Source organism: Mesocricetus auratus, unplaced genomic scaffold (assembly GCF_017639785.1).
Source record: "Mesocricetus auratus isolate SY011 unplaced genomic scaffold, BCM_Maur_2.0 Super-Scaffold_100007, whole genome shotgun sequence".
Classification (NCBI taxonomy): Eukaryota; Metazoa; Chordata; class Mammalia; order Rodentia; family Cricetidae; genus Mesocricetus; species Mesocricetus auratus.
Window position 1 is genome coordinate 64957578 of NW_024429191.1, and position 24670 is coordinate 64982247.

The 24670-nt window shown below is 37.8% G+C and overlaps 1 protein-coding gene across 2 annotated transcripts in view; it reads right to left on the minus strand.

Moving 5' to 3' along the window:
• The window catches only part of Cltc (clathrin heavy chain), a 64137-nt gene that overhangs the window by 29623 nt on the left and 9844 nt on the right, over positions 1-24670 (minus strand). For both annotated transcript variants that reach the window (XM_013118344.3, XM_005076896.4), the window contains exons 2-8: positions 12203-12410; positions 8689-8957; positions 8022-8183; positions 6190-6303; positions 5680-5853; positions 3455-3652; positions 2245-2445 (exon numbers count right to left, since the gene is read on the minus strand). In XM_013118344.3, coding sequence (XP_012973798.1) covers positions 2245-2445; positions 3455-3652; positions 5680-5853; positions 6190-6303; positions 8022-8183; positions 8689-8957; positions 12203-12410 — 1326 coding nt within the window. The remainder of the gene's footprint in view (positions 1-2244; positions 2446-3454; positions 3653-5679; positions 5854-6189; positions 6304-8021; positions 8184-8688; positions 8958-12202; positions 12411-24670) is intronic.

Sequence of the window (24670 nt, forward strand, 5' to 3'; positions counted from 1 at the left end):
CTAGGCTATAATCAAGAGCCTAAGATCCATCTTTTATCTTTTTTTTTTTTTTTTTTTTGGTTTTTCGAGACAGGGTTTCTCTGTATTGTTTTGGAGGCTATCTGTCCAGCCCAGCCTCGAACTCACAGAGATCCGCCTGCCTCTGCCTCCCGAGTGCTGGGATTAAAGGCGTGCACCACCACCGCCCGGCTTTTTTTTTTTTTTAATTTTAGGATTTGAGATAGTAAGTCAGGACACTAAATTTACAAAGTTAAATATACACAAATCAAAAAATTTCTAGGTAGTATACAGCAGATACATGTTCAAGTCAGCTTCCTAAGAGTTCTGTTTTGTAGTCAGGTGGTGGAGGCACACGCCTTTAATCCCAGCATTCAGGAGGCAGATCTCTGTGAATTCGAGGGCAGCCTGGTCACTACACAGAAAAACTTGGTCTTTAAAAACAAAATAAAACCAAACCAAAAAAAGGTTATGCTTTGTATGAGTTTCAACCCCATCCCTCCTTTTTGGCAGTTTTGGGAACTGAACATAGCAGAGCCTTATAAGTAAGTCACTCCTCTGCCACTAACCCACACTTCCTGTCCAACTTTCCACTTTATTCTACATATACTCATGAATGCCAGAGACTATGGGGTCAGGTTATCAGTCCCCTGGAAGTTACAGGGAGCTATGAGCCTCCAGATTTTGTGTTGGGAATTTAACTTGGATCCTCTGCAATAGCAGTATGTACTCTTAACCACTGAGCCATCTCTCGAGTCCCAATGGTAACGTTTTAAAAAGAGTAACCCTTATAACTCAGCATTCAAAGAAGTTCTATCAATCTAAACATCTTAACTGAACATGTTAACTAATGGGCGATGAACCAATTTTATTACAAGTGAGTCCCATGTGAGTACAAGCAAAAGGTAATGATATTCAAAAAATTAATACCCTTTCATATAGGTCAACTCAGTTTTATCTTGATTGTTCTCATCCTGTTATTTTATGAAATTAAAATAGCTCTCATATATTCAAGCTTAGCTATTCTTTAGTAGAGAATGGTATGTGGCCAAGCCTCTCAAGTCTGAAATAAAATCCTCTAGTATCCTGTAAGACAAGACTAGCAGAAGCCAGATTAAGAAACATGAACTTAGCCTCCAGAATGTACCAATACTACCAATACACACTAAAGCCAAAAGGTTTAATATCTTTGTAAATAATTCACTACAAGAGTGCTACCTCAGTTCCTGACAATGGCAAGAAACTTGGCAACTCAATACATTACTTAGGTAGGAAAGCTTAAAAGTTACCTATTGCCCCATAAATAATATTTATTGCTTGCTTTTCAGTCATTCTTCTACATTAAAAAAAAATTGTGCTCTGCCAGGCAGTGTATTGAACACCTTTAATCCCAGCACTTGGCAGGCAGAGGATAGCCTAGTCTACAAAGTGAGTTCCAGGACAGACAGGGATATATAATATAAAGTCAACAGTACAGAAAGGTAGTAAATATTTTTTTTTACAAAAGGCTCCCATATTTGAAACCTTTTAAATACTTTGTCAGGTAACACCACTTGACACTATGAAATCACTGTCAAACACTACCTCCCTACATCAAATACAGCAAGCTTGGCTGTCTTGTAAACACATGAGTGATCTTACATTTTATATAACATGTTCTCCCTGCATACCCAAGTATGTTTACCAGCATCAAAAATTACAATTGTTGCTTGGAAGTGGTGGCGCATGCCTTTAATCCCAGCACTCAGAAGGCAGAAGCAGGTGGATCTCTGTGAGTTTGAGACCAACCTGGTCTACAAGAGCTAGTTCCAGGACAGGTTCCAAAGCCACAGAGAAACCCTGCCTCGAAAAACAAACAAACAAACAATATTACAATGTTGATGAGTTTATAAATTCTTATAGGGAGGGAGGGAAAGGAACTACGAGGCTTGCATATCAAGTGTGGGATAGGGAAGATCACATGTTGAGCAATGTCAGATACATAGAAAACATGCCTGTACAATGAAGTAAGCATCTCATGTGAAAATTTTCCAAGGTCAAAAAAATAGTAACTTACTTCTAGGCTACTAGTTTTAACTACCAAGCAATAACCCTGGATCACATTTTAAAATGACAAGGTCTCTTCTTGTTCTACTTCCACTAGCAACAGATAACAGATGGAGATACTCTGATGGAAACTAACAATTTTAACTTGTTAACATGGTATTTTAATCAAAGGAAAAGTCTATCAATATTAATTAAAAGTACCTTATCTTCTTTCAACCATTTCTCCAAAAGCTGTTTCCGTCCTTGCTGAAGTACAGGTCTACACAACTCCAATGATTCATATTTGTTCAGCTGGCCCTGGTCCAAAAGGATTCCAAAGTACTGAAGTAGAGGTGAAGTTTGACCTGGCTGAGCTGGGACACTCTGGAATCGACGGATGGTGTCTGGAGTACGAAGGATTCCCTTTAGAAAGAAGAAATATTAAAGATTCCTCAGTGGCTAAATCACACTACTAAACCTATAGGTATCTGATCAATCTGAACTGCATGTTTGACCCATTAACTCCACCTTTCAAATATTCACCACATAGTGCAGATTCAATAAATGTCTGCCATATAACTGGCTCAGTGTCACAAAAATTATTCAAAATCAGAAACATGCCAAGGTAATTGATTATATCAATGCATGAAACAATAAGCACAAATAGGCTTTCCTAGGGTTATCTACTTTCTAATGGTCACCCTTGAAAACATATACTTACAAGTAGGATTATAGTCTGGGCATGTTGCATTTATATATTTAGGAATATGTGCATCTACATCTATGTATGTAACAACAATTAACAAAGATATGAATTTGAAAGAGCAACAAGGAGGGACATATGAGAAGGTTTGGAGGGAAAAAGTAGAAAGTGAGTAATTACATTATAATCTCAAAGTTTTTTTAAAAGGTTAAAAAAGGATAAACATAATCATGAAATGATAACCACTAAGTCATTAAATCAATTTCAATTAAGTACAAGTTTCATAATTAACACTGGTTAGGAATCCAAGATTTTAATTCAGTTCAACATAAAGTAATGTAAAGGCTTATGGGAGTAATTCAGCTCATTTTTCTGACAACTATATACAGACTACAAATCCAAGAGTATCTGTTTAGTGATTAACTTTCCAAATTAAAACAGACAGCCATTGTTTATTAGGCCAAACAGCGTTGTACTTTAGTAATTGAACATATCTGCACCTATACCCACCATAGGTCTATAGTTACACATCCTTTCTAAGATTCTGGGCTTTTTTAAACATCAACTCTAGAGACACTGAGAATTAATTATCATATTCTATTAGAGGAAAAATATAACTGTTAAGTTACTAGTTACTCTTACAAAGCTGGTTCCTCTTCTAGCAGTATCAGAAATAGAGAATATTAACAATCTGTCAATCACAGTAACTCCAGTTTCCTAACTATTTACCTTTGGTGCATTAGCAGCCACCTTTGCAGCCTCTGAGTAGTTTCCTTGGGCAAAAAGAGCGTTAAATTTCCGGGCAAAGAGTTCTTCAGCGCCAGCTAAGTTGTTGCGCACAGCCATTCTCAGAGCCAAATCAGGATTTTGTAGGACATTGGTGATGTAAGGAATTATGTTTTCTTCTTCCACACAAACTGACAGAACCTGCAATTTAACAATTAGAGAATCATTAGACTGTGTTAAATCTTTTTAGACTAAGTCACAAAAGTAACTCAGTTACTTTTGTGAAATTCTGACACTTGCCTGTTTTGCTACCATCATAATTTATTTCTAGAACCTCTGCTATCAGTGCTTACAGTGTATGGTAAAATTACAGAAGGAGCTCTAGGTTAACAACCAGCACAATAGCAGAAAGAAGGAAGCACTCCCAGTTCTATAGCTCCTGATCATCAAATCATCCCTAACCAATTTTTTTTTCCTCATGAGAGACATATATAACTGAATATATAGATGAGAACTACATGATTTTCAAAAATCACCTTTGGGTCAGGCAATGACTCATGCCTTGAATCCCAGTACTCAGGAGGCAGAAGCAGGCGGATTTCTGTGAGTTCAAGGCCAGCCTGTCTATAGAGTGATTTCCAGGACAGCCAGAACTGTTTCACAGAGAGACTGGGAAACCCTGCCTTGAAAAACCAACCAAACAAAAACAACAACAACAACAACAAAAAATACTAATCTGGAGGAGAAGCAGTAAATGACAAAAGCTATACAATACTAGATTTTAAGAATCTTAAGCATCTAAGAAAATAAAACCCGTCCTGGAAGAATTTTTTTCTTGTTTCAATACAACATTCTCACAAAGAAAGAGCCATTTGCTAGATGATAGGAAGAGTTGCCAAATATCTCAAACTCAGAGCAGCTATTACCAATTGGATGATATCCTACCCAAGTGGGTAACTTTACAGACACCACAATAGGTACTTTAACATATGACCTTCTCACATTAAATATTCAGTAACATTAAGGAAGCTAAGAAGTGGATGTAGATAGAATTCTTATCTCTGTAGCTGATGGATCCTGTCTTGGAGATAACAGAAAAGAAACCCACAGAAAAAGGAGTTCGTCAAATTGTTACCAAAACAGTTTCCCCTCCAGAGATTTACTTCTTTTGATAATAAAAATATACGCTGGGTGTCGGTGGCGCACGCCTTTAATCCCAGCACACAGGAGGCAGAGGCAAGTGGATCTCCGTGCATTCGAGGCCAGCCTGATCTACAGAGCGAGTTCCAGGACAACCTCCAAAACAATACAGAGAAACCCTGTCTTGAAAAACCAAGAGGGGTGATGGTGGGGGGGGACAAAAAAACAAAACACACCTAACTGGCTCTAAACCAAACAGTTCCTATGATATAGTATTAAAAAGATTTATTATACACTGTAGTGTTTATATTATCTTTTTTTGGTGATGAAACTTACTTTAAGGATGAAATATCATATGAAAACTAAATATAGATGATGGAGGGATGGCCCCGTAGGTAAGAGCACTGGTTGCTCTTCCAGAGTGCCTTGGTTGATTCCCAGCATCCATCTGGTAGCTCACAACTGTTATTCCAGTTTCGGGGGTTCTGATGCCCTCTTCTCATCCCTATAGGCACCAGGTACTCATGTGGTACACAGACATACACGCAGGCAAAATACCCAGACACATAAATAAATAAATAAATAAATAAATGATTCATGCCATTTACTGAACCTAAAAATAGGGTCAATGCAAAAACAAATTAGACAACAACCTATCTATTTTATTATTGTTTTATTAAGTTTTATGTTTTTTGAAACAGGTCCTCACTGTGTAGCCTTGGCTGGTCTCCAACTCACAGAAATACTCCTGCCTCAGTCCTCCAAGTATGGAGATTAAAGGCATGCACCCCATGCTGAATTTTATATAATAATCTTTTTATTTATTTAAATTATATGTATTTAGCACGTGAATGTGTATACTCATGCATCAACACACACCCTAACACAATTTTATTAGCTTTAATCTTCACCTTGAACAGATATCTAAACTTATATCTGCTATTTTATATCCTTTGACACTCATCTCATTTCTTCTCTTTGCCTTCCTCCCATGATGTACTCTTTTCTGATACCCAAAAATTATCTTTGGAAAAAATACACTAGTGATAACATGTTACCTAAGCGGTTATGGTAAAGGTTTTTCTTACTTGTCCCTTTCTGTTGACTCCTATTATTCCAGCTGTGGCTTCATGAGGTGCAGTAACGAAGATTGTTTCTCCACTGATTCTGTTCATGTAGATGCATGTGCCAGTCTCAAGATCATAGAGGTGGATATAACCATACTTGGTAATCAGGAACACCACATCATGCTTTTCACTTATCTGAAGAGAAAATGAATACTTTCTATAAAACTCTGACATGAAACTTAAAATGCTAAAGTAATATTAAGGTTTCCTTCATTACAGCTTGTTATTTATATGTGGGACAGATAAAGCTCAGACATAAAACACAAGAGTATGAATGAAACCTGAATGACAAAAGAGAACATAATTCTGACAATTTAAGATAACACAATTTACTTATTACATGAAAATAGGATTCTTATTTTACCAAGTTTTATTAATAATTTTTACAGTAATTCTTTTAAGTACCATTCATCAACTATGGGCAGGATTTAATTTGAGATTTTTACAAATCCATTTATTTTGATGAAATACCTGCATTGCAACAGGAAAGTCATTTTGTGCTTCTGGAGGAAAGAAAACATCTACTGCTTTCTTTGGGAAGGGCTGGTTCCCTGTCGGTGGTGTACCAACTTCAATGATATGCAACTGTTCAAAGAAAAGAAAATTACTATCAATCTAAATCATTTATCAGCTAGTCATTGTAAGTTTTTTGAAGCCCCCCAAACGGAAATAACCAAAACATTCTATAACCAGTGAACTGTATTTGATCCATCTACACTGTGGGATACTCCTCCATAAATTAAAACTGACAAGGAGGAAACGGATCTCAAAGTCACACATTTACTTTATGATTTCTTTTTTGTTGTTGAAACAAGGTCTCATAATGTCGCCCTGGAAACAATATTTAGGTCAGGGTGGCCTGGGACTCAAAGAGATCTGCCTGTCTTTTAAGTGCTGGGATTAAGGCATGTACTACCATGCCCAGCTATATACCGTTCTTGAAGTGGCAAAATTATAAAGGTAGGAAGTAGGTCTGACTCTAAAGTCATGATGGGGCTGGCAAGATGGCTCAGTTGGTAAAAGTGCTTATGGAATAGGTCTGACCACCTACCTAAATTCAATCCCTAGAAACCATGTAAAATAGTCACATGCATCTGTAACTCCAGCACTCTTAGGACTACATGAAAAGTTGAGGCAGTGCTAAGTGCTAGGATTCAAATCAGTGCCAATCTCTTTCTTTAGTCTTGAAAACTACTTACTAGAGAGACATTGGGTGGAAAAATGTAAAAAAAAAAAAAAAAAAAAAAAAAGATGAAATTGGGGTCTTTCTGATTCAGGGACACAGAGGACAGTACTCTACAAGTTCTGGCAGCAAGTAGCGTCAGTCTTCCATTTTAGAAGCAGCAAACAGTTGTTTTCCATGTCTCTCAGAGCTAGGATGCAAGCCATGTGACTTTGCCTATACTGGACTTCAAACAGGGAGCTCAGGACACCAGGCTATTTTAAGACTGAGGGTGAGTCCGTCTACTGTGGTAGTGGTAGTGAAAATAGCAGCAAACTGAGTCACCAGGCATCTAGCAGTGCAGGCATAACAAAAGCACAGCATGATTCCTTGGTGGAACCCTGGCTACTACCCATTTTTTTCTGATTTCTCATTTCCCACATTTAGTGATACAACTGTCCTAGCTACTGCCAGGTATCCAGTATCCTGTCAATAAATTTTTTATACTCTAATCAACCAGACCTTGTTTCTGCTGTCCTCAACTACGAATTCTAATACACAAAGTGCTTCAATCTGTCTAGGTAATTTCAATGTACAGCTAGGGATGAGACTCTCCAACTTAAGCTGCTGTCCATTCCATCGATATCAAGTCACCTAGGGGATTTAAAAAGGACAGCACTTAACGAAATTAGACCTCATCTTGGGCAATACTTAACGAATCAGACTGTAGACATGTACTGCACACACAAATGGGTATTTTAGCAACTCTAATGAGGCTATGCAGAATAAAGTGGAAGACACCAACAAAAAGCCTTTGATAAAGACAATCAAAACTAAGATTACAAAGAGCACAAAGCTGGGCACAATGGTATAAAGATCTACAATCCCAGCACTCAGGACCGACTTCAAAGCCAGCCTAGGTTATATAACAAGATACTGTTAAAAAAGTAAGACCCACAGATGGCAGAATAGGAAATAATATTAAAAGAATGTTATCATTTTACACAAGCATTACTATACATACCATTTGTCAGTCACCACAAATCTGATTATGAAATTAGTAAGGAATAAAGATGACTATTTTGAACTTAGATAGCAAAGAGCAAAAAAGACTCACTAAAATAATTACCAGACAACTTACCTTCCCTCCTGCCTGACCCCGTACAGCAAAACAAAACAACGTTGATTCTTCTGCGTTTCCTTCCATCTTAAATTGTGCAAAGCTAGCTGCATGTCCTTCAATAGGTTGAGACACCTTCCTATCTACAGAGTAGAGCTGCATAGCTCCAACCACACGGTTTTGCTGCAAAGGATCAAAAAATAAATAAAATTTAGAGATCCAATGATCCAGTAGACCTCAGATTCAATTTGTGAAGCAGTTATAATACTTTGCCATTTTCAGCAGCACTTGTTACTGAATCTCTCAATACTGAGTTGATACATCTTAACTTAAAGTTTAACTCCAAGCCTTATCTTATTTAAAGCCTAATAAGACGTGCCTCATGCTCATGTTATCATCTCTTTACACCATTTTAATACACTACAGCACACTGACTCCATAATAAATTCTAAATCACTCAGTCACTACTTAATCTGTAAGAATTAAAAACAACTGGTAAAAGTACTGAAATTCTATGTTAGCAATTTAATGTCAGCAATTTTAAGCCAGCAACCGTTATTTTTAAAAAGAAAAAAAATCTTTCAAAAATCAGTCAAATGCAACAATATTGGGTTTAAAGACCTAACTAAAGTGTATGTCAAAACAGTTTCTTAGACAACTTTTTTACCAAAAACTAAACAAATATTACCTGTGCAGATATGCCCGTCAGAAGCAACCACTTCTGCTTTGCATCTGTACGGTAATTGATAATCTGGCATCCTGCAAGGCTAGAATGACGATCAAACATTTTCACTGGCTGAGACTCTCCTTCCATACTCCAGTGATAAACTGCATTATCCGTAACAAGAGCAACCGTATTCAAGGAGATCCATTTCCAGAAGGTGACATCATCAGTCATGGTGTGGGCCTTCATTTTACTTTTCATTTCAATGTTAAATATTTGAAGAGTTTTAGCAGCTAAATACAGAATTAAAGAATAATGAAAACAGTGAAGTTCAAAATGAATTAATATCTACCTAAACTAGCCCTTAACTTCCAAATAATGTGGTTCCATCCTAAGACTAATGACTAACTACACACAGGAGTCATATTGCTAGAGCTACAGCCACTGAGGAGCAAACAGCTGAGACCAAACAAACCAGTCTAAAGCTACAACCTTAAGCAGAACTCTTACCTCTTACGGACATGTCTGCAACACTCTAAACACATGACATCTGCAGGATTCTACATCCCAAATGAAAATGAGACTAAGGAACAGCTTTCTTATTGATAAAAAACAAAGCTGTAACTTTCATTATAGTTAGTTCACACAAAAACTAAGGTAGCTGTATATACGTAAGACAAAGCAGATCTAACAGAAACACAAGGAAGAAATATCTACTTTTTAAAATGCAGTCATCTCTCATTCAACTCAATCTTGTGGAAACTGCGTTTTGAAAAGAAGTTGTACTTCAACTTTGTCATGTCACCACAGCGCATGCTACATTTAACTGGTCTAAGATACAATGGGAAAATAGAAGTGCTGGAGAAAGGAAAGGGAGACAGGGAGGAGGATGGTTTCAGATGCTGTTAATATACTGGAGGTGAGAACAAGTTCAAGCTTCATCCAGTTAAGACAGCAAGCATTTAGTAAAGGAGGGTGGAATTTGCCTTGAATGTTAAAGTCCAGAGTCAGATGCAGGGGCTTATACTTAGCATTTGAAACTGGTCACCATTGAAAAGGTGATTTCATTGACATCAACAGTGGTCAAAGTCCAGCTATCACTAGGCTATGAAGAATAGTCCTCCAAGACTGAGGATAACTCCATTCCTGAGCCACAGAGAATCTGGCTCCAAAAGGACAAAAGCTGTCAGAGTGGGAGGGTGACAGGATAGGCAGGAGACAGACAAAGCCTAAGGAGCTTTGTACCACAACCCGTCTTACTATGTAACAGAACCTTCTTCTATAAGGACTCCCATCCCACACAGTTTATAAACCACAACCAGACTCAAGAAATTGTGGAAGTTATAGTCCTGTTTATAAAAAGAAGGCACGAAGTTTAAACCGGCTTCAGAGGGCAGCAGAATTTTGTAAGCATTTGCCTTTCTTTTATTCTGTTTTTCATGAAAGGGGCTGGAGAATATGTAAGTTTAAGGATCTGGGAAAGGGAACAAGGGACAACATCCATGATACAGACCAATAGACACGGAAATAACATACTATTTTACAAAGCTATACAAATTTCTCAATTATTCTTTTTATAGAACAGGACAATGACTAACACAATCTAATTTAAGGTAACTCACCATCTGCACACATAAGAAAGCATTAAGAAATGTGATAAGATAACAGTAACATTAAAAATAGAAAAGAATTTGGCAAAATTTAGTTGATGCCTTTTAAAAAGAAGTGTGATGGACGCTAAGCGCTTGAATTCAAATCACTTAAGGAAGATAAAGGACACTTAAAATGTAATATACTTTTATACAGAAGCAAAATATATGCCGTCACAAAACATCTGGTTTCTGAAGATGCGATCGACCTTTCCCTGAAACAAATTCTGATGATTTGTTGACTATTCTATTCTTAGCTCCCAACCTGCCCACCATTTATTTACCAGAGGGCTAGGTTAATATTGACACTCCAAAGTGTTCCAAAACCTGTACCACAAAACCAGAAAGCTAGGATTTCTAATTTTCGACTTTTATGATGCTCCACAATAAAATCTATGAGAAGATTCCCAAATCCTGGCCACCTATGAGATGTTCAGCAGGGCATTTGCTACCAAGTCATCCCCAAGAGCCACATGGTGGAAGGAGAAACAAACTTCTCCAGGTTGCCCTCTGACCTTCATATGTATGCCCTCACACATAAACACACACACACACACACACACACACAAAAGGTTATAAAAGGAACTCTTAAAAACTCCCCAAAGCCAAAGAGTTCTCAATACTTCTAGACTTGATCATTTCTAATAAGAGTTATTCAACATTTGTATTATTAGAGATTAAAGGGGCTGGGCATGGTGATGTATGCCTTTGATTCCAGTACTAGGGGGCTTTTTGAGTTTGAAACCAGCCTGATCTACACAGCAAATTCCAGGACACCCAAGGCTACTGTCTGAGACCTATCTCATCAAAACAAAACAGAAAACTACCAAAACCAAAACAAGCCCCCAAAAGTTTAAATGATATGAAGGAAAGACTGATTAAAACTTCAGCACCTCTAGAAACTCATCCACACTTACAAATTACTGGGAATCTGAATTCTTTTCTCTTATTATTAAGAAAAACAAGGGCTGCAACATAATAGCTCAGTGGTAATCATCTGCAAACCTGCCACGTGAAGCCTTGGGTTTAATCCGTAATTAAAGCAAGAAGGAAAAGGAGACAATTTTAAATGCCATTTCAAGAGTCCAGTAGTTTGGTACCTAGTCTTCTTAGTAACTTCTATTCTTCTATTAACTTAATTCCAAAGTTCAAAGTAAAAGAAAATGGAGGTTCTCAGATGAGATTGTTTAAGTTCATTTAAATTGATAAGCAGTACAGTTCCCTTGTAAACAAGTTAGTTTGGCTGGGCCTAGTTGCCCCCACCGATGATCCCAGCCACTCAAGAGACTTGGGCAAGAGAGTCAAAGCCAACCTGGGGAACAGAGCCAAGACTCAGGTAAAAATAAGGAAGAAAGTAAATAAATAAATGAGTAGATAGGTAAATAGATAATGTGCAAACACTCTTGATTCCAATGCTTGGTATTCATTCATTCTCATTCTTCTCCATGTTCTCTGACCAGAGTCAATCAAGCCATTTTCAGAGCTTGATGATCTAAGTTCAAAGAAGCCTATGGTATAGAAGGGCACAGAATGGAGAAGCTGATCATCAATAAACTTAGTGTTTAAGTCCTAATATTAAGCTATGGCTTATTATAGAATATTACTTTAATTCCCTTATACAGAAATGCTTTGGTTTCATCATATCAGATATAAAACATTAATGTATTTATCCTAATACTTAAAATTTTTCCAAGTACATATATTCTAAGATATTTCACAGAAATATGCATTTAAAAGTCATGAACGTTAACTCAAGTTCAGGACTGATTACAGCTTTACAGATTTAATTAAATTTACTCAACATACTAAAAGAAAAGGAGCACACCATTAACTGTATTTGCACAAAATACATGTAAGAATTTCATGAAAACCACCCCAATCTTTTATACCTTTCAGCGCAATCACTTTGCTGGCAGGATTCATGATGGCACTGTCTGCTGAGATTGGTCTTCGAATTGGATTACTGGGATCATTCATATCAATGATTACCACCTGGGCCTGTTCTCCTACTTTTTCTCTAATGCAGATGAATTTGTCTGACTCCATAGTCAGGGTACTGAAGCCAATGTTTGCTGGGTTAATACCCAGGTTCTGGAGCTGAGAAGAAATATAGATCACGTTACCAAATGTGCAAATAAAATTTGACATTCATAATATCATCAGTATAAATAATACTTTAACCATCAATGCAAGATCAACAGTGACAAGAATGGGAAAGTAGCCGGGCGGTGGTGGTGCACGCCTTTAATCCCAGCTTTCAGGAGGCAGTTGGAGACCAAGCCTGGTCTACCGAACGACTTCCAGGACAGCCTCCAAAACAATACAGAGAAACCCTGTCTCGAAAAACCAAACCAAAAAAAAAAAAAAAAAACAAGAATGGGAAAGTAACAGATTTTCTTCATTGTCTTAAAAAAAATGTGGCATTCAACTGCTGTATGCTAACTTCATATTACAACTACAGAGGTTAAATACGAGGAAAGAGCACCTTCTGAGTGCTGGTGTTTATGGTTCAGTGATTTACGACCATTATGTTTCTTGGTGAATTGTAAATCTTTGAATTATTGGACTCACCCTCTCCTATCCCCAACTAAGCACAATTATTTATCCTCCTCTATTAGGCTTTGGGGACCTGTAGTTTAAGGTAAAGTAATATTTTTAAAAGAAAAAGATTTAAAATGTCAGGAGTTCTCAAACTGAAGAAACATGGGCTAGCATGAGCAGACAAGGCCATGTTGTACAAAGAGTTGGAACAGACTATACAGGAGTGGCTCTGTCAAATACCTCCATATAAACAGTACTTGCAAGGAGTCAGGCTAGAGAATTCTCTCCAGGAGAAGCACGTGCTGCTAATGCACAGGGATGTACAAACGTCTAAGAGAGCTAGTACTTAAAATAGCATGGAGAGTATAGACTAAGAAAGGCTTGAGCAGGGAATCAAGATTATACAGAGGCAATAAAGAATTGCTTGTTTGACAAGCTAAATTTACCTCCTAAGAATCCAAAACTTACAATATAGATAGAGCTACTTAAGAATTTAAGCAGTTGGGCATGGTAGCACAAGTCTGTAATCTAAGCAAAAGCAGATCTGAATTTGAGACTAGCCTGGTCTACAGAGAAAGTTCCAGGATAGCCAAGGCCACATAAAGAAATTGTCTTGAAAAACCAAAATGAAAATAAGGGGTTTTTTTTCTTTGTATAAATAGCAGACACTACAGTATTTGCTCAAAAACAGTGGCTCTACAGATGGTACATCTTTGAAAACAGTGTATGAGTACAGAAAAAAGGATCTCTACTAGAATGGGTCACTAATTCTCTGGGCGATTAAATCCTTCTAAAATAGACTGCCTGAAGGGCTGGCTCTACTAGCCTAGGCCAGATCATACCCCCATTTCCCCCTCTCCTTCCATGGTAGCAAATTCTCATAGTGTAAACTGAGAATAAGCCCTTGTCCTCCAGCTATGTAGTTTCCCTTCACTGCACTGGCTGAGCAATGTCAGCTCTATTTTATGGAATTCTTTTGTCAAATTCATTTGCTACAAATAAACAGGCCAGGATCTGAACAAGGTCCAGAATGAGTTTAACAGCTTTCTTTTACTTTCACTTCCCTTTAATTCCTCAAATACTATTGGTAAAATAAGTTATAAAATGTAGTTATAACTCAGACACAGCACACCAGAGGGCAAAGAGCCAAGAAACTATCTAACCACTAATGACATTAAGGTAGAACATTAACTAGCTTTATAAAATAAGCTCAAGATATGCTGCAATGCCAGGCAAATTCACAAGCTATAAAGTAGGTAACTTATAATGAATGTGGAATTGATTTTTACTTCTTTTTGACATTAACCTACTGGGTCAAGACAGGGTTTCTCTGTGTTGCCCCGGATGTCCTGTAACTCACTCTGTAGACAAGGCTGGCCTTGAACACACAGAAATCTACCTGCCTGCACCTGTCTCCCGAGTGCTGGGATGAAAGATGTGCACCACCAGCTTCTACTTTTAATTTCAGAGCTGGAGAAAGATGAATGGGAAGTTGTCCCCAAATTTACAAATGGACCATGAGTGGGATTCAGAGAGGAAGTCGCTTCCTTGGATAAACTAAGGAAAACCAAGTTATCCACCTTATTCCTAAGGAGGAATACACATTTGTTTTTCAGACTAGAGGGCCATTAGAATCTCTCAAAGATTCACTGTGATAGTTTCCTTCTCAATAGTTGGAAAAAGTGTTCCAATGGCTCAGAGTTCACATAACTATACATATAAACACAGCACACTAACTTCTGAATTACTCCATGAGAATTATATGACTGTCTACCCCAAGCCTTCACCTACTGTTCTTTAGAATTTCAGGTATCATTGTTTAATAATTTCTTTGGTATGTGAAAAATGCAGACTTATATAAAATGTTAGTCAGAAAGTAAAATTAAAAACAAAATAATTTAAGGAGCAGGACACAGTGACTGACAGCCTGCAATACCAGCACACAGAGGGTGAAGCACAAGGATTGCCAGGAGTTTAAGACCAGCCCAGACTATAGAGATCCTGACTCAAAAAAGCTAAACAATAGGCTGGAGGGCTCTGCATTAAGAAAACTGGATGTTCTTCCAGAGTACCTGGGTTTGATTCCCAGCACCCACATGTTAGTTCACAACCATCTGTCATCAGCAGATCCAATGGATCTGATGCCATCTTCTAGCTTCTGTGGGTATCAGAAATGCACATGGTGCATAGACATACATGCAGGCCAACATCCATACACATAACACCTTTTCCTATTAAAAAAAAAATGATGCCAGGCAAAGGTGACACATGCCTTTAATCCCAGTACTCAAGAGGCAAAGGCAGGTGGGTCTCTGTGAGTTCAATGCCAACCTGGTCTACAAAGTTCCAGGGCTACACAGAGATATTACTAATTGAACTCAGAAAAGGACTCCTTTCCTATCCTTCAATTTCAAAGGCAACTCTAAGATAAGAAGCTACTATTAGCAAAGACAGTAAACCTAAAGAGCAGAACGCTTAGTAGTTCCCTCTTGAAATCATATTATTTGTCTTAAAAACAACAAAACAAAAACCAGAAATGTGTTGTCAGTTTGAGAATGACATCTTGAGGGTACTCTGGCATGGAATGAGTATTCAGTGCTCGTTCTGGTCAGTAAGGGCATTAGTCTAGTCTTAAGGAGCACGTGTAAGGGCATTTTTTATACGGAAAAGGGGAAATCCACCATAAACTGAAGAATGAGTCACATGACTAAATATTTTAAGGAAAATGGTGAAAGAACTTGATTACTCCAAGTGGCTGGGTTTGATAGCTTCTTTCTACCTGTGATTCTACTTACTCGGGGAGTTGAGGCAAAAGACCATTAAACCTAAGGCCAACCTGGGCTATATCACAAGACTTATCCCAGAAAGAAAGAAGAGACTTAGACAGAGACAGATAAGAGAGAACCAGTGAGCAAACATGGAAGAGTGAGTGCAAGAGACAGCATGAGAGAGTTTTATGTGTGTGTATCAAGTAGACTAAATTGAAACTAAAATGTTTAAACATATTTATAAGTTAAAATACACTTAAATTATTACCATTTGTTTAAAAACAAAACAAAACCAAAAGCAGATCTCTGTGAGTTTGAGGCCAGCCTGGTCTACAGAGTGAGTTCTAGGATAGCCAGGGCTAACCGAAAAACAAACAAACAAATTAATGTGGCACTTTGTAAAAATTAAACAAGAAACTTCTCTTTCCTAGAAAAGTCTTTCCTGGATTTTCGCAAAAGATTCTGCTATTTAGCAGAAAGGTGCACTTGCCTCCACTTCTGCAAAGAAGGTTAGCAAGTTCTTTTCCCTTCCTGGTATTACTTGAAGCAAATGCCAAGATTACACATCAATTCTGTTCATATTTTCCTATAATATAGGCAAAACAGAAAAATACTATCATAGCAGTGAATATGGTCAGCCACCATTAACTGTAATTCTAACTTAGACGCACCCTTAGAGTAAGAACACATAAAAACTTGCCATGCTAGATAACTATATTTAATGGTATTTGTACAGATAAAATCTTTCAAAATGTAGCAATACTACTACAGCTTTTATTTTCAACACAGTCGGAAAATGTTAAGTCAACTATAGAGGTGTATGATCTATGCCAGAGAAACTGATGAATTCAGAAGACATAAGTCTGCAAATTTGCATCAATTTTAAGACCTACAGCAATACCCTAACTATATCCAGATTTTAGTAGTCTTAAGTGACAAAAAATTGCCACTGAAGCTAAAGATATTCTTCATATGTTTGTCTTCTAGCTAGTTTTGTTGTCAACCTGACATAACCTTGAGTCACCTGAAATGAGAGACTCTCTGTGAGGAATTATCTAAAGCAGGTTGGCCTGTGTGGGATCATCTGAACTGTTTATTGGCCCTGTGGGTGGGTGGCACCAATCCCCAGACATGGCATTCTGAACTGTTGAAGAACAAAAGAATCTAGATGAGCAGAACCAAGCAGTATCTGTGTGGTCCTTCCCCTATGGCTGCGGCTGTGATGTGGATTTCCCCTCAATGATGGACTGTAACTTGGAATTTGTAAGCACATAAGCTCTTTCCTCCCCTAAATTGCTTTCAGTCAAGGTATTTCATCACAGCAACAGAAATGAAATTTAGGAAGCTTAGAAATTTCAATTATGAAGGGTTTTTTTTTAAACTTCAAAGAGCTTTTATTTAACTGTTCTGAGAATCTAGAGAAAATGAATTTTGATTCACTTGCATACTTTTCAGCTTTCACATGGCAAAAAAAAAAAAAAAAAAAGGTTCATTACAGTACTATGAAGCCACTTAACCCAATCAGTTTCTCATTCAAGCGACTATGGAGCATTTCCATAGAACAATTAAGAATATAACTCCATTCTCATTTTTTCAAACAAAAACTAATAGGACAATGAACAAAAGCATACTAATTATCAATGCTTCTTTCTGAGAAACACATGATCTTTGTAACCTGTAATTTGGTTTCTAGGCTAGATTTTGGTTTGCCAAGTGTCATTACTTTAGGAGCTAAGCTTGAACTTAGCTTACAAAACATAAGCTGATTTATTGGTAATCAACCAATTCAAAACTTCTAAGTACCCTGGAATTACCCAGTTATAAACAATATGTAAACTTCTCCTTTACACACAAGGCAGGTGTGGTGGTGCACACTTTACCCAGCACTCAAGAGGCAGAGGCAGGTGGATTTCTGTGAGTCCAAGGCCAGCCTGATCTACAGAACAAACTCCAAGACAGTCAGGGCTACACAGAGAGCCCCTGTCTTAAAAAAGAAAAAAAAAAATAAATGATTTCTTCATTTCAATTTGTATCAAATTGGGAGAGGGGGGGCACTTCAGTTTAAGATTCTATAGTAACAAGATACAGCATTTCAAATTTTCCATACCCTATAGAGCAGACGTTTTCTTAATTCAAGACAATTACAGTAAACTTCATAATTATAAAGTAGCATTGAAGATTAATTGCTTTTCTTGATTCCCCATAAACCACCCAAACCCTAGCTTTTCCACTAAAATAGTCATTCACAAGTTATATCTTTATAGTATTCCCTCATTTCAAACATTTGGAATGACAATACCTATTTTCAGAATTGTGAGAACTTAATGTGAAATGCTATAAAAACAATGCCCAATGCCATCAGACCCTCGTAGATTGAATAAACAACAGGGCAGAACTGTGGGCCCAGCTCAAGTCAACTGTCTTTCATTGCATTTCATTATCTGCTTGATTCAGCTGTCCATAGGTTACGGGTGTGAATTTCATTTCACTACACTGATAACAGCTAGTAGGTTCTAGGAATTTTACTCAAGACCCTGAACTATTCTCTTTCTTCCCCCTGTCTCTCTTTGTTTTTAATACAGCCTTGCTATGTAGCCCTCACTATACTACAACATATTGTATATTCCAGACTGGCCTCGAATGGGCAGTGGGAGACATCGATCCTTCTACTTCCTGAGAGCAGATTTCAAGCACATGTTCCCATGTCTTGTTTTCATTCTTTTTGGGAAGGAAACTGTACTTTAGGACTAGTAACTCTGCTATTTTGATTATTAAATTTCAAAGAACAGAATCTTCAAACCCATGGCACATATTCCTGCTAAGTAACCCCATTTAATTTATTAATATCATACAGAACAGCATTGCTAAAGTCTTCTAACAAAACTAATAAATGTCTCCAATACCTGTGCTGAAAGCTAGCAAAGCTATTATCACTCAAGCGGACAATTACAGTAAATTTCATAATTTGATTATGAAGTGCAAATGGAAATCTAAAATTCATTGCTGGAATCCTCATAAAAAGCCCAAATGTCTGTTATAGCCCTCGTTTTTCCACTAAAATATCTATGGACAAGTTAATATCTGTGTATTGTTTCTTCGTCTCAAACATTTAGAATGGCAGTACCTATTCTCAGAGCTGTGAGGATTTAATGTGAAATGCTAAAACTAACAAGGTTAGTTTCAAAGTTTCTTTCATCCTAAAACACTCAAGACTAAGAAGGGCAAGTAGAAAGCAGACATTCCATTTTTTTTTTTTCCTTGTTGACATACAAGAGTTGACTGAAACCACTGGGTCCAAAGCCTCGTTACTAAAAACCAATAGTTTTCACTTTTCCTGGTCTGCCCATGCCCCACAATTCCAGGCTACCTCAGAAAATTCGTCTTTAGACTCCCCAAATAAAAAAGCTTTTTTAGAAATCTTCTACCATTAAGCTTTTGTTTTTCTTATGGATGTGAATGTTTTGCTTGCATGTAAGTCAGAAGAGGGCAAGGGCATCAGATTCCCTGTTGTGAGCTGCCATTTGGGTGTTGGGTGCTCGTAACTGCTGAGCCATTGCTCCACCTCCTCTACCACCGATCTTTAACATGCCTTTCTAAAATTAGTCTAGAACCTTCTTGCCACAGAAAGACCCCTTTTCAAGATAATTGTGGATGAGAAGGTAAAATCCAGGAGTTGACATTGAAAAACATAAACAACAAAACTGTCAAGAAGGAAAATTTAAGATGGCTCAGTGGTTAAGAGCCCTTGTTGTTTTTCTAGAGGACCTGGATTCAAGTCCCAGTGCCCACATGGTGGCTCACACCATACATAACTCCAGTTCCAGGGGCTCCAACGGCCTCTTCCGGTCTCCACAGGCACCAGACAGGCAACTAATGCTCAGTCTTATGTGAAGACATAACATCCATGCACATTAAAGGGAGGGGCTGTTATTTCTTAATTTCTTTTTTCTCTTTTTAAATGATTCATTGATTCATTTATTTTTATTTTGTGTGCACTGGTATTTTGCCTGCATTTATGTCCACACGGGTGGCACATCTCTTGAAACTGGAGTTACAGACAGTGGTGTTGTCAAGTGGGTCCCCTGGAGGAGCAGTCAATGTTTTCAATTGCTGAGGCCATTTCTCTAGCCCCTATTTCTTAATTTCTTATTGAAGAAAGCTAACTAAAAAGTGACAAAACGGACTGGTCACATGGCTCAACACTTGTTACCAAGCTTAATAATTTGAGTTTGAATCTTTGACTAACATGGCAGAAGGAAAGAACCCACTCCCACAAATTGTCCTTCAACCTCCATATATATGTCATAGCACACAGGCATGTATACACACAAATAAATATATAAATGCAATTTTTTAAAGTAGTGCCGTGTAGGGTACACTGTACTGGTACATGCCTGTAATCTCAGTGCATGGAAGGCTGAGACAGGAGGATCTCAAGGTTGGGGCCAGCCTGTGCTTCTACATAGTAAACCACTCTCCAAAATGCTTGGGGTGGGAGAAATCAATGAATGCTAAAACTAATGGATTTTTAAGGAGTGATGGAAATTTGCAGACTCAGAAGATAATTACAGAGGAAAAGGAAATTTGTGGTGCAGAAAACTCAGCTCCAACTTTCATCAAGTTGTATCACAAGCAATGCATCAATCAAACTGACAGCATATGCTTTTTATCATTTCAGTAACATTCCGTCCAAATAAGACAACCCAAATCACTACAGCCCAGCTGATGGGCCCAAATTGAGGAACATTTCACAAAATTATACACAACTGTATCTTTCCAAAAATGTCTTACGTATAGCACATTCTAGATTTTAAAAACCTAGAGGCAACATTATTGGAATAACTGATAAATCTGCATAGGACCTGAAATAACCACATTCTGTTAAAATTCACCATTTCCCAATAACTGTACTGACTTACCCACCACATAGACACTGTATTTTAGGGAGTTCTATCTTTATTGTTACCAAGCTCTAGAACTAAAGCTTGTTTGATGCAGACAATTCTGAAAGAAACTGGTTTGAATGTCATTCTACCATTTCCTAAGTAAACTTTGCTGGGACAATTGCTTTGCTCTTGTTTTCTTAAACAGAACAGCAAAACCTTGACAAGCCAAGGAACCAGGAAACTTGGTGGAGGTAAGGCAGAGCCAGAATACATAATAATTTGGTCAAAAACTGAAAGCGTTGTTAAATGATCACATGAACCACCAACATATGCAATCTGGCAATATACATGCAGAACAAATGCTAGCAGAGACACACAACCAAATCAAACATACTAGTGTCAGACAGTTAAGAGACAACCCCCATTAATGCTCAATCTCCGCATCACTTGCAACTGTATTTGTGAATACTGAATAATACGTTTTTGCTCTGTTTCACCCATCCAGCAGTTCTTAATCAGAGCAGACAGGAAGAAATGCATCACAAATCATCTTTTCTACAAGTACACCCAAGGAAAATGTGTCCCACTAAATGCCTAGTAAACGTGGAGCAGCTACATCAGCCGAAAACTGAAATACATGAAAGCTTGTGTTTCTGACCAGCATTACTTAAGACTTAAGTTTCACAATTAGTGCTTGGCACCACACTTTTCAGATCTTTCTTCCTTGTTTCATCTGAACAGTGATAACGTCAGCAAGTATGCATGAACTACTACATTTCAGACAAAGCTATTTTCTCAATGCTCTATTTACGTATGCTTCTGCTAATTCTTGCAGCATAGGACTTACTAAATAGGAGTCAAGAATTTAAAAGGTGAAGTTTTAGATACTACAGCTATTCTATAACCATTATTCCATCATTACTTCCCCAGTACAGGTATTTCTAAGTATGCATTTCGAGATTCAGTTAACTTCCTACCTAGTCTAAGTATTTCATTCTGCCTAATTTCTTCTACAAACACCAAGCATCCTCTACCTTCCACCAGGACTAAACACAGAAAAAATGCTGAGCTGTCACTTCACTGGAAACTGGACCTTCCAGGAAACTAGAAAGAAGAATGTCAAAAACTGCAGTTGCTATAGTCTGCAGGAAATGAGGAGTGCTGAGAATGCAGCATTCCTTGGTTTATGCCATCAACAGGATACCAGCCACTGTTTTTGTTGGCTCCACAAATTTCAAGCAACAAACAAAACACTTTTAACCTTTGCTGATCCTTCACTTAAAACATACAGGTTCCTTTCTACTCCAAGGGAATCTTTGAAGGAATCACTATTGCTTGGGAGAACTCCTAACTTTTGGCAATAACTAAAAATTGACTACAATACAAGCAAAGAACTACAGCCAGAGACTAGGACTGAGTCATTTAGTTTGACAACACTGAAGTCGGAGACCTAAGGAATTTTCCTACTTATAACCTACTACTGACATGGGATTTTGTTTGTGTGTTGTTTTTGTCTTTGTTCTTTTGAGACAGGGTTTCTCTGTGTAGTTCTGACTATCCTAGAACTCACTTCGTAGATCAGGTTGGCCTCAAACTCAAGAAATACACCTGCCTCTGCCTCCCAAGTGCTGGGATTAAATGAGTACACCACCAATGCTCAGCTTAATGTGTAGGATTTTTGGTTTCGTTTGGTTTGGATATTGGGGGAGGGGGATGCAACAGAGAGATGGCTCAGAGGTTAGAAGCACTGGCTGCTCTTCCAAAGGACTCAGGTTCAATTCCCAGCACCCATATGGCAACTCACAACTGTCTCTAACTCTGGTTCCAGGGGACCTGACACCTTCATACCAATGCACATAAAATAAAGTTAAATAAATCATAAAAAATTAATTAACTATCATGCTGTACTATTAATTTTCTGCTTGGACTACTAATTTATAGCATAACCAATTTACCAGTTTACCAGGTACTACAAGTTACAAAACCAAAATTATTTTCTTTTACAGATTACTAAACATTTTCTTGTGGCACAAATGCCACAAATCTCAAACTAACATGAATGAATGAAATGGCATTCAACATGAAGAGTTACTGGATATATCAAAAGCACTTAATATTAGCATTTCAGTGAGTTCAAACAAGATTGCAATCACTAAATTGTTTGTCTTCATTTAACACCAACTGAGCACCTATTACTTGGAAACTTGATTTTTTTTCTTTTTTTTTTTTTTTTTTTGAGAAAAGGATCTTAATTTGTAGTTCAACCTGACCTAAACTTGAAACCTTCTGCCTCAACCTCCCAAGTGCTGGAATTACAAACATGTGTCCCCATGTTCAATTTCTTTTTTCTTTTCTTTTTTTTTTTTTTTTGGTTTTTCGAGACAGGGTTCTCTGTGGCTTTGGAGGCTGTCCTGGAACTCACTTTGCAGACCAGGCTGGCCTCGAACTCACAGAGATCCGCTGGCCTCTGCCTCCTGAGTGCTGGGATTAAAGGCGTGCGCCACCAACGCCCGGCTCCCCATGTTCAATTTCAATACAGTATTTTAAGTATAATTTTGTATCAAACTGTTACTTCCATTAAACTGTAATTTTATCGCTAATTATTACTGAGGAGATAGAGGAGGGAACAGATTTTAGGCTTTTAGGGACTTGTATTCAAATTGTAGATCATGTTTTCCCAAAAGGGAAAGAAAAAAGCCATCTCAGTAATATAGAAGTCAGTGTAACAGTTTAAAAAATGAAGAACTCTGGGTGTGGTGGTGCACACCTTTACTCCCAGCACTTGGGAGGCAGACGCAGGTAAACTTTATGAGTTTAAGACAAGACTTGTCTACAAAGCAAGTTTCAGGCCAGTTAGGGTCACAAGGAGGGACCCTGTCTCAAAAAGAAAAGGAAGTATTTTGTTTTTATTTGGTCAAAAAGAGGGGGGGGCATCCTTTATGCTTAGAATAAGTTTTAGTTTAACAAACCAGTCTTGGTTCCTTCATATAAGCACAGCTTATTTCCACAATCTAAAAATAACTTTCATCCCATTTATTTTGGTCACTTGAATTCCTAAATATGTAACCTGTTCCTGGCTAGGCATGGTGATACATGCCTGTAATCCCAGCACTTACGAGGCCAAGACAAGAAGAGGCCAAGTTAGCACCAAACTCGGCTACACAGCAAAATCCTGTCTTCCCCCTGCCCATACACACAGCAGAAACAAGACAAAACATAATGTATGATTCCACTTATGTAAAATAGCCACAGAATTAAGTCCTTAGAGACAGAAAGCAGATTATCAGTTGCCAGGGAACGGGAAGAAATGAGAGGAAGATAGATTGCTCAATGGGTATAATTTCCAGGCAATGAAAACGTTGAAAATATACACCTAAGTGATGCCACATTTAAACACTAAGTCCTTCAATTTTTATTTGCTTAATTATTTACTTAGAAATAGGGTCTTCCTATAGTCTTGCCTGACCTTACACTCAAATACTGCCTCAGCAACCCAGAGCAAAATTACAGGTGAGCGCTGGTTTCCACGACTGTGCACAGAATGTTTTTCACATGCACGTTCATGTTAAAAACAGCTCATTTAGGTTTTGTGAATTTTATCCAAAAAAAAGAATTTGAAAAGGCTAGGGTGCTTTTTAGCTCAGAAATAAGAGATTATGCTTGGCAGGCGCAACGCGGCCCTGGGTTTTATTGCCAGCAAATGAGCACACATACACACTGCATTCACTTGTAAAAGCTCTTAGCTCCTTTGAAAGTATGAACTCAGATTAGGCAGACTCTACGTTCTTTACATATAGGAAAAGAAAACATGTTCTGGAGAAAGGGTGCAGAGGATAAACACCTCCTGTTCCTCCAGGCAACCAGAGCTCAGTTCCCAGCACCCATGTGGGGTGGCTCACAAGTGCCTCTAGCTTCAGGGGCCTCTTCAGGCCTCCAACCTACCTGTTCCCCATTTATATAAAAAAAAAGTAACTTGAGAAATATTTTTTACACAGCACATTTCAGAAACTTCAACTCTTTGTTATGCTTTGGATGTATCCCCTCCACAAAGTTCACCTATGGGAAACTAAAACACCAAATCATATACAAATCATATTGTAGTGGTGGGTCTTTGGGAACATTATGGTTTGAATAGGAAATGTCTCCTACAGGCTCATGTGTT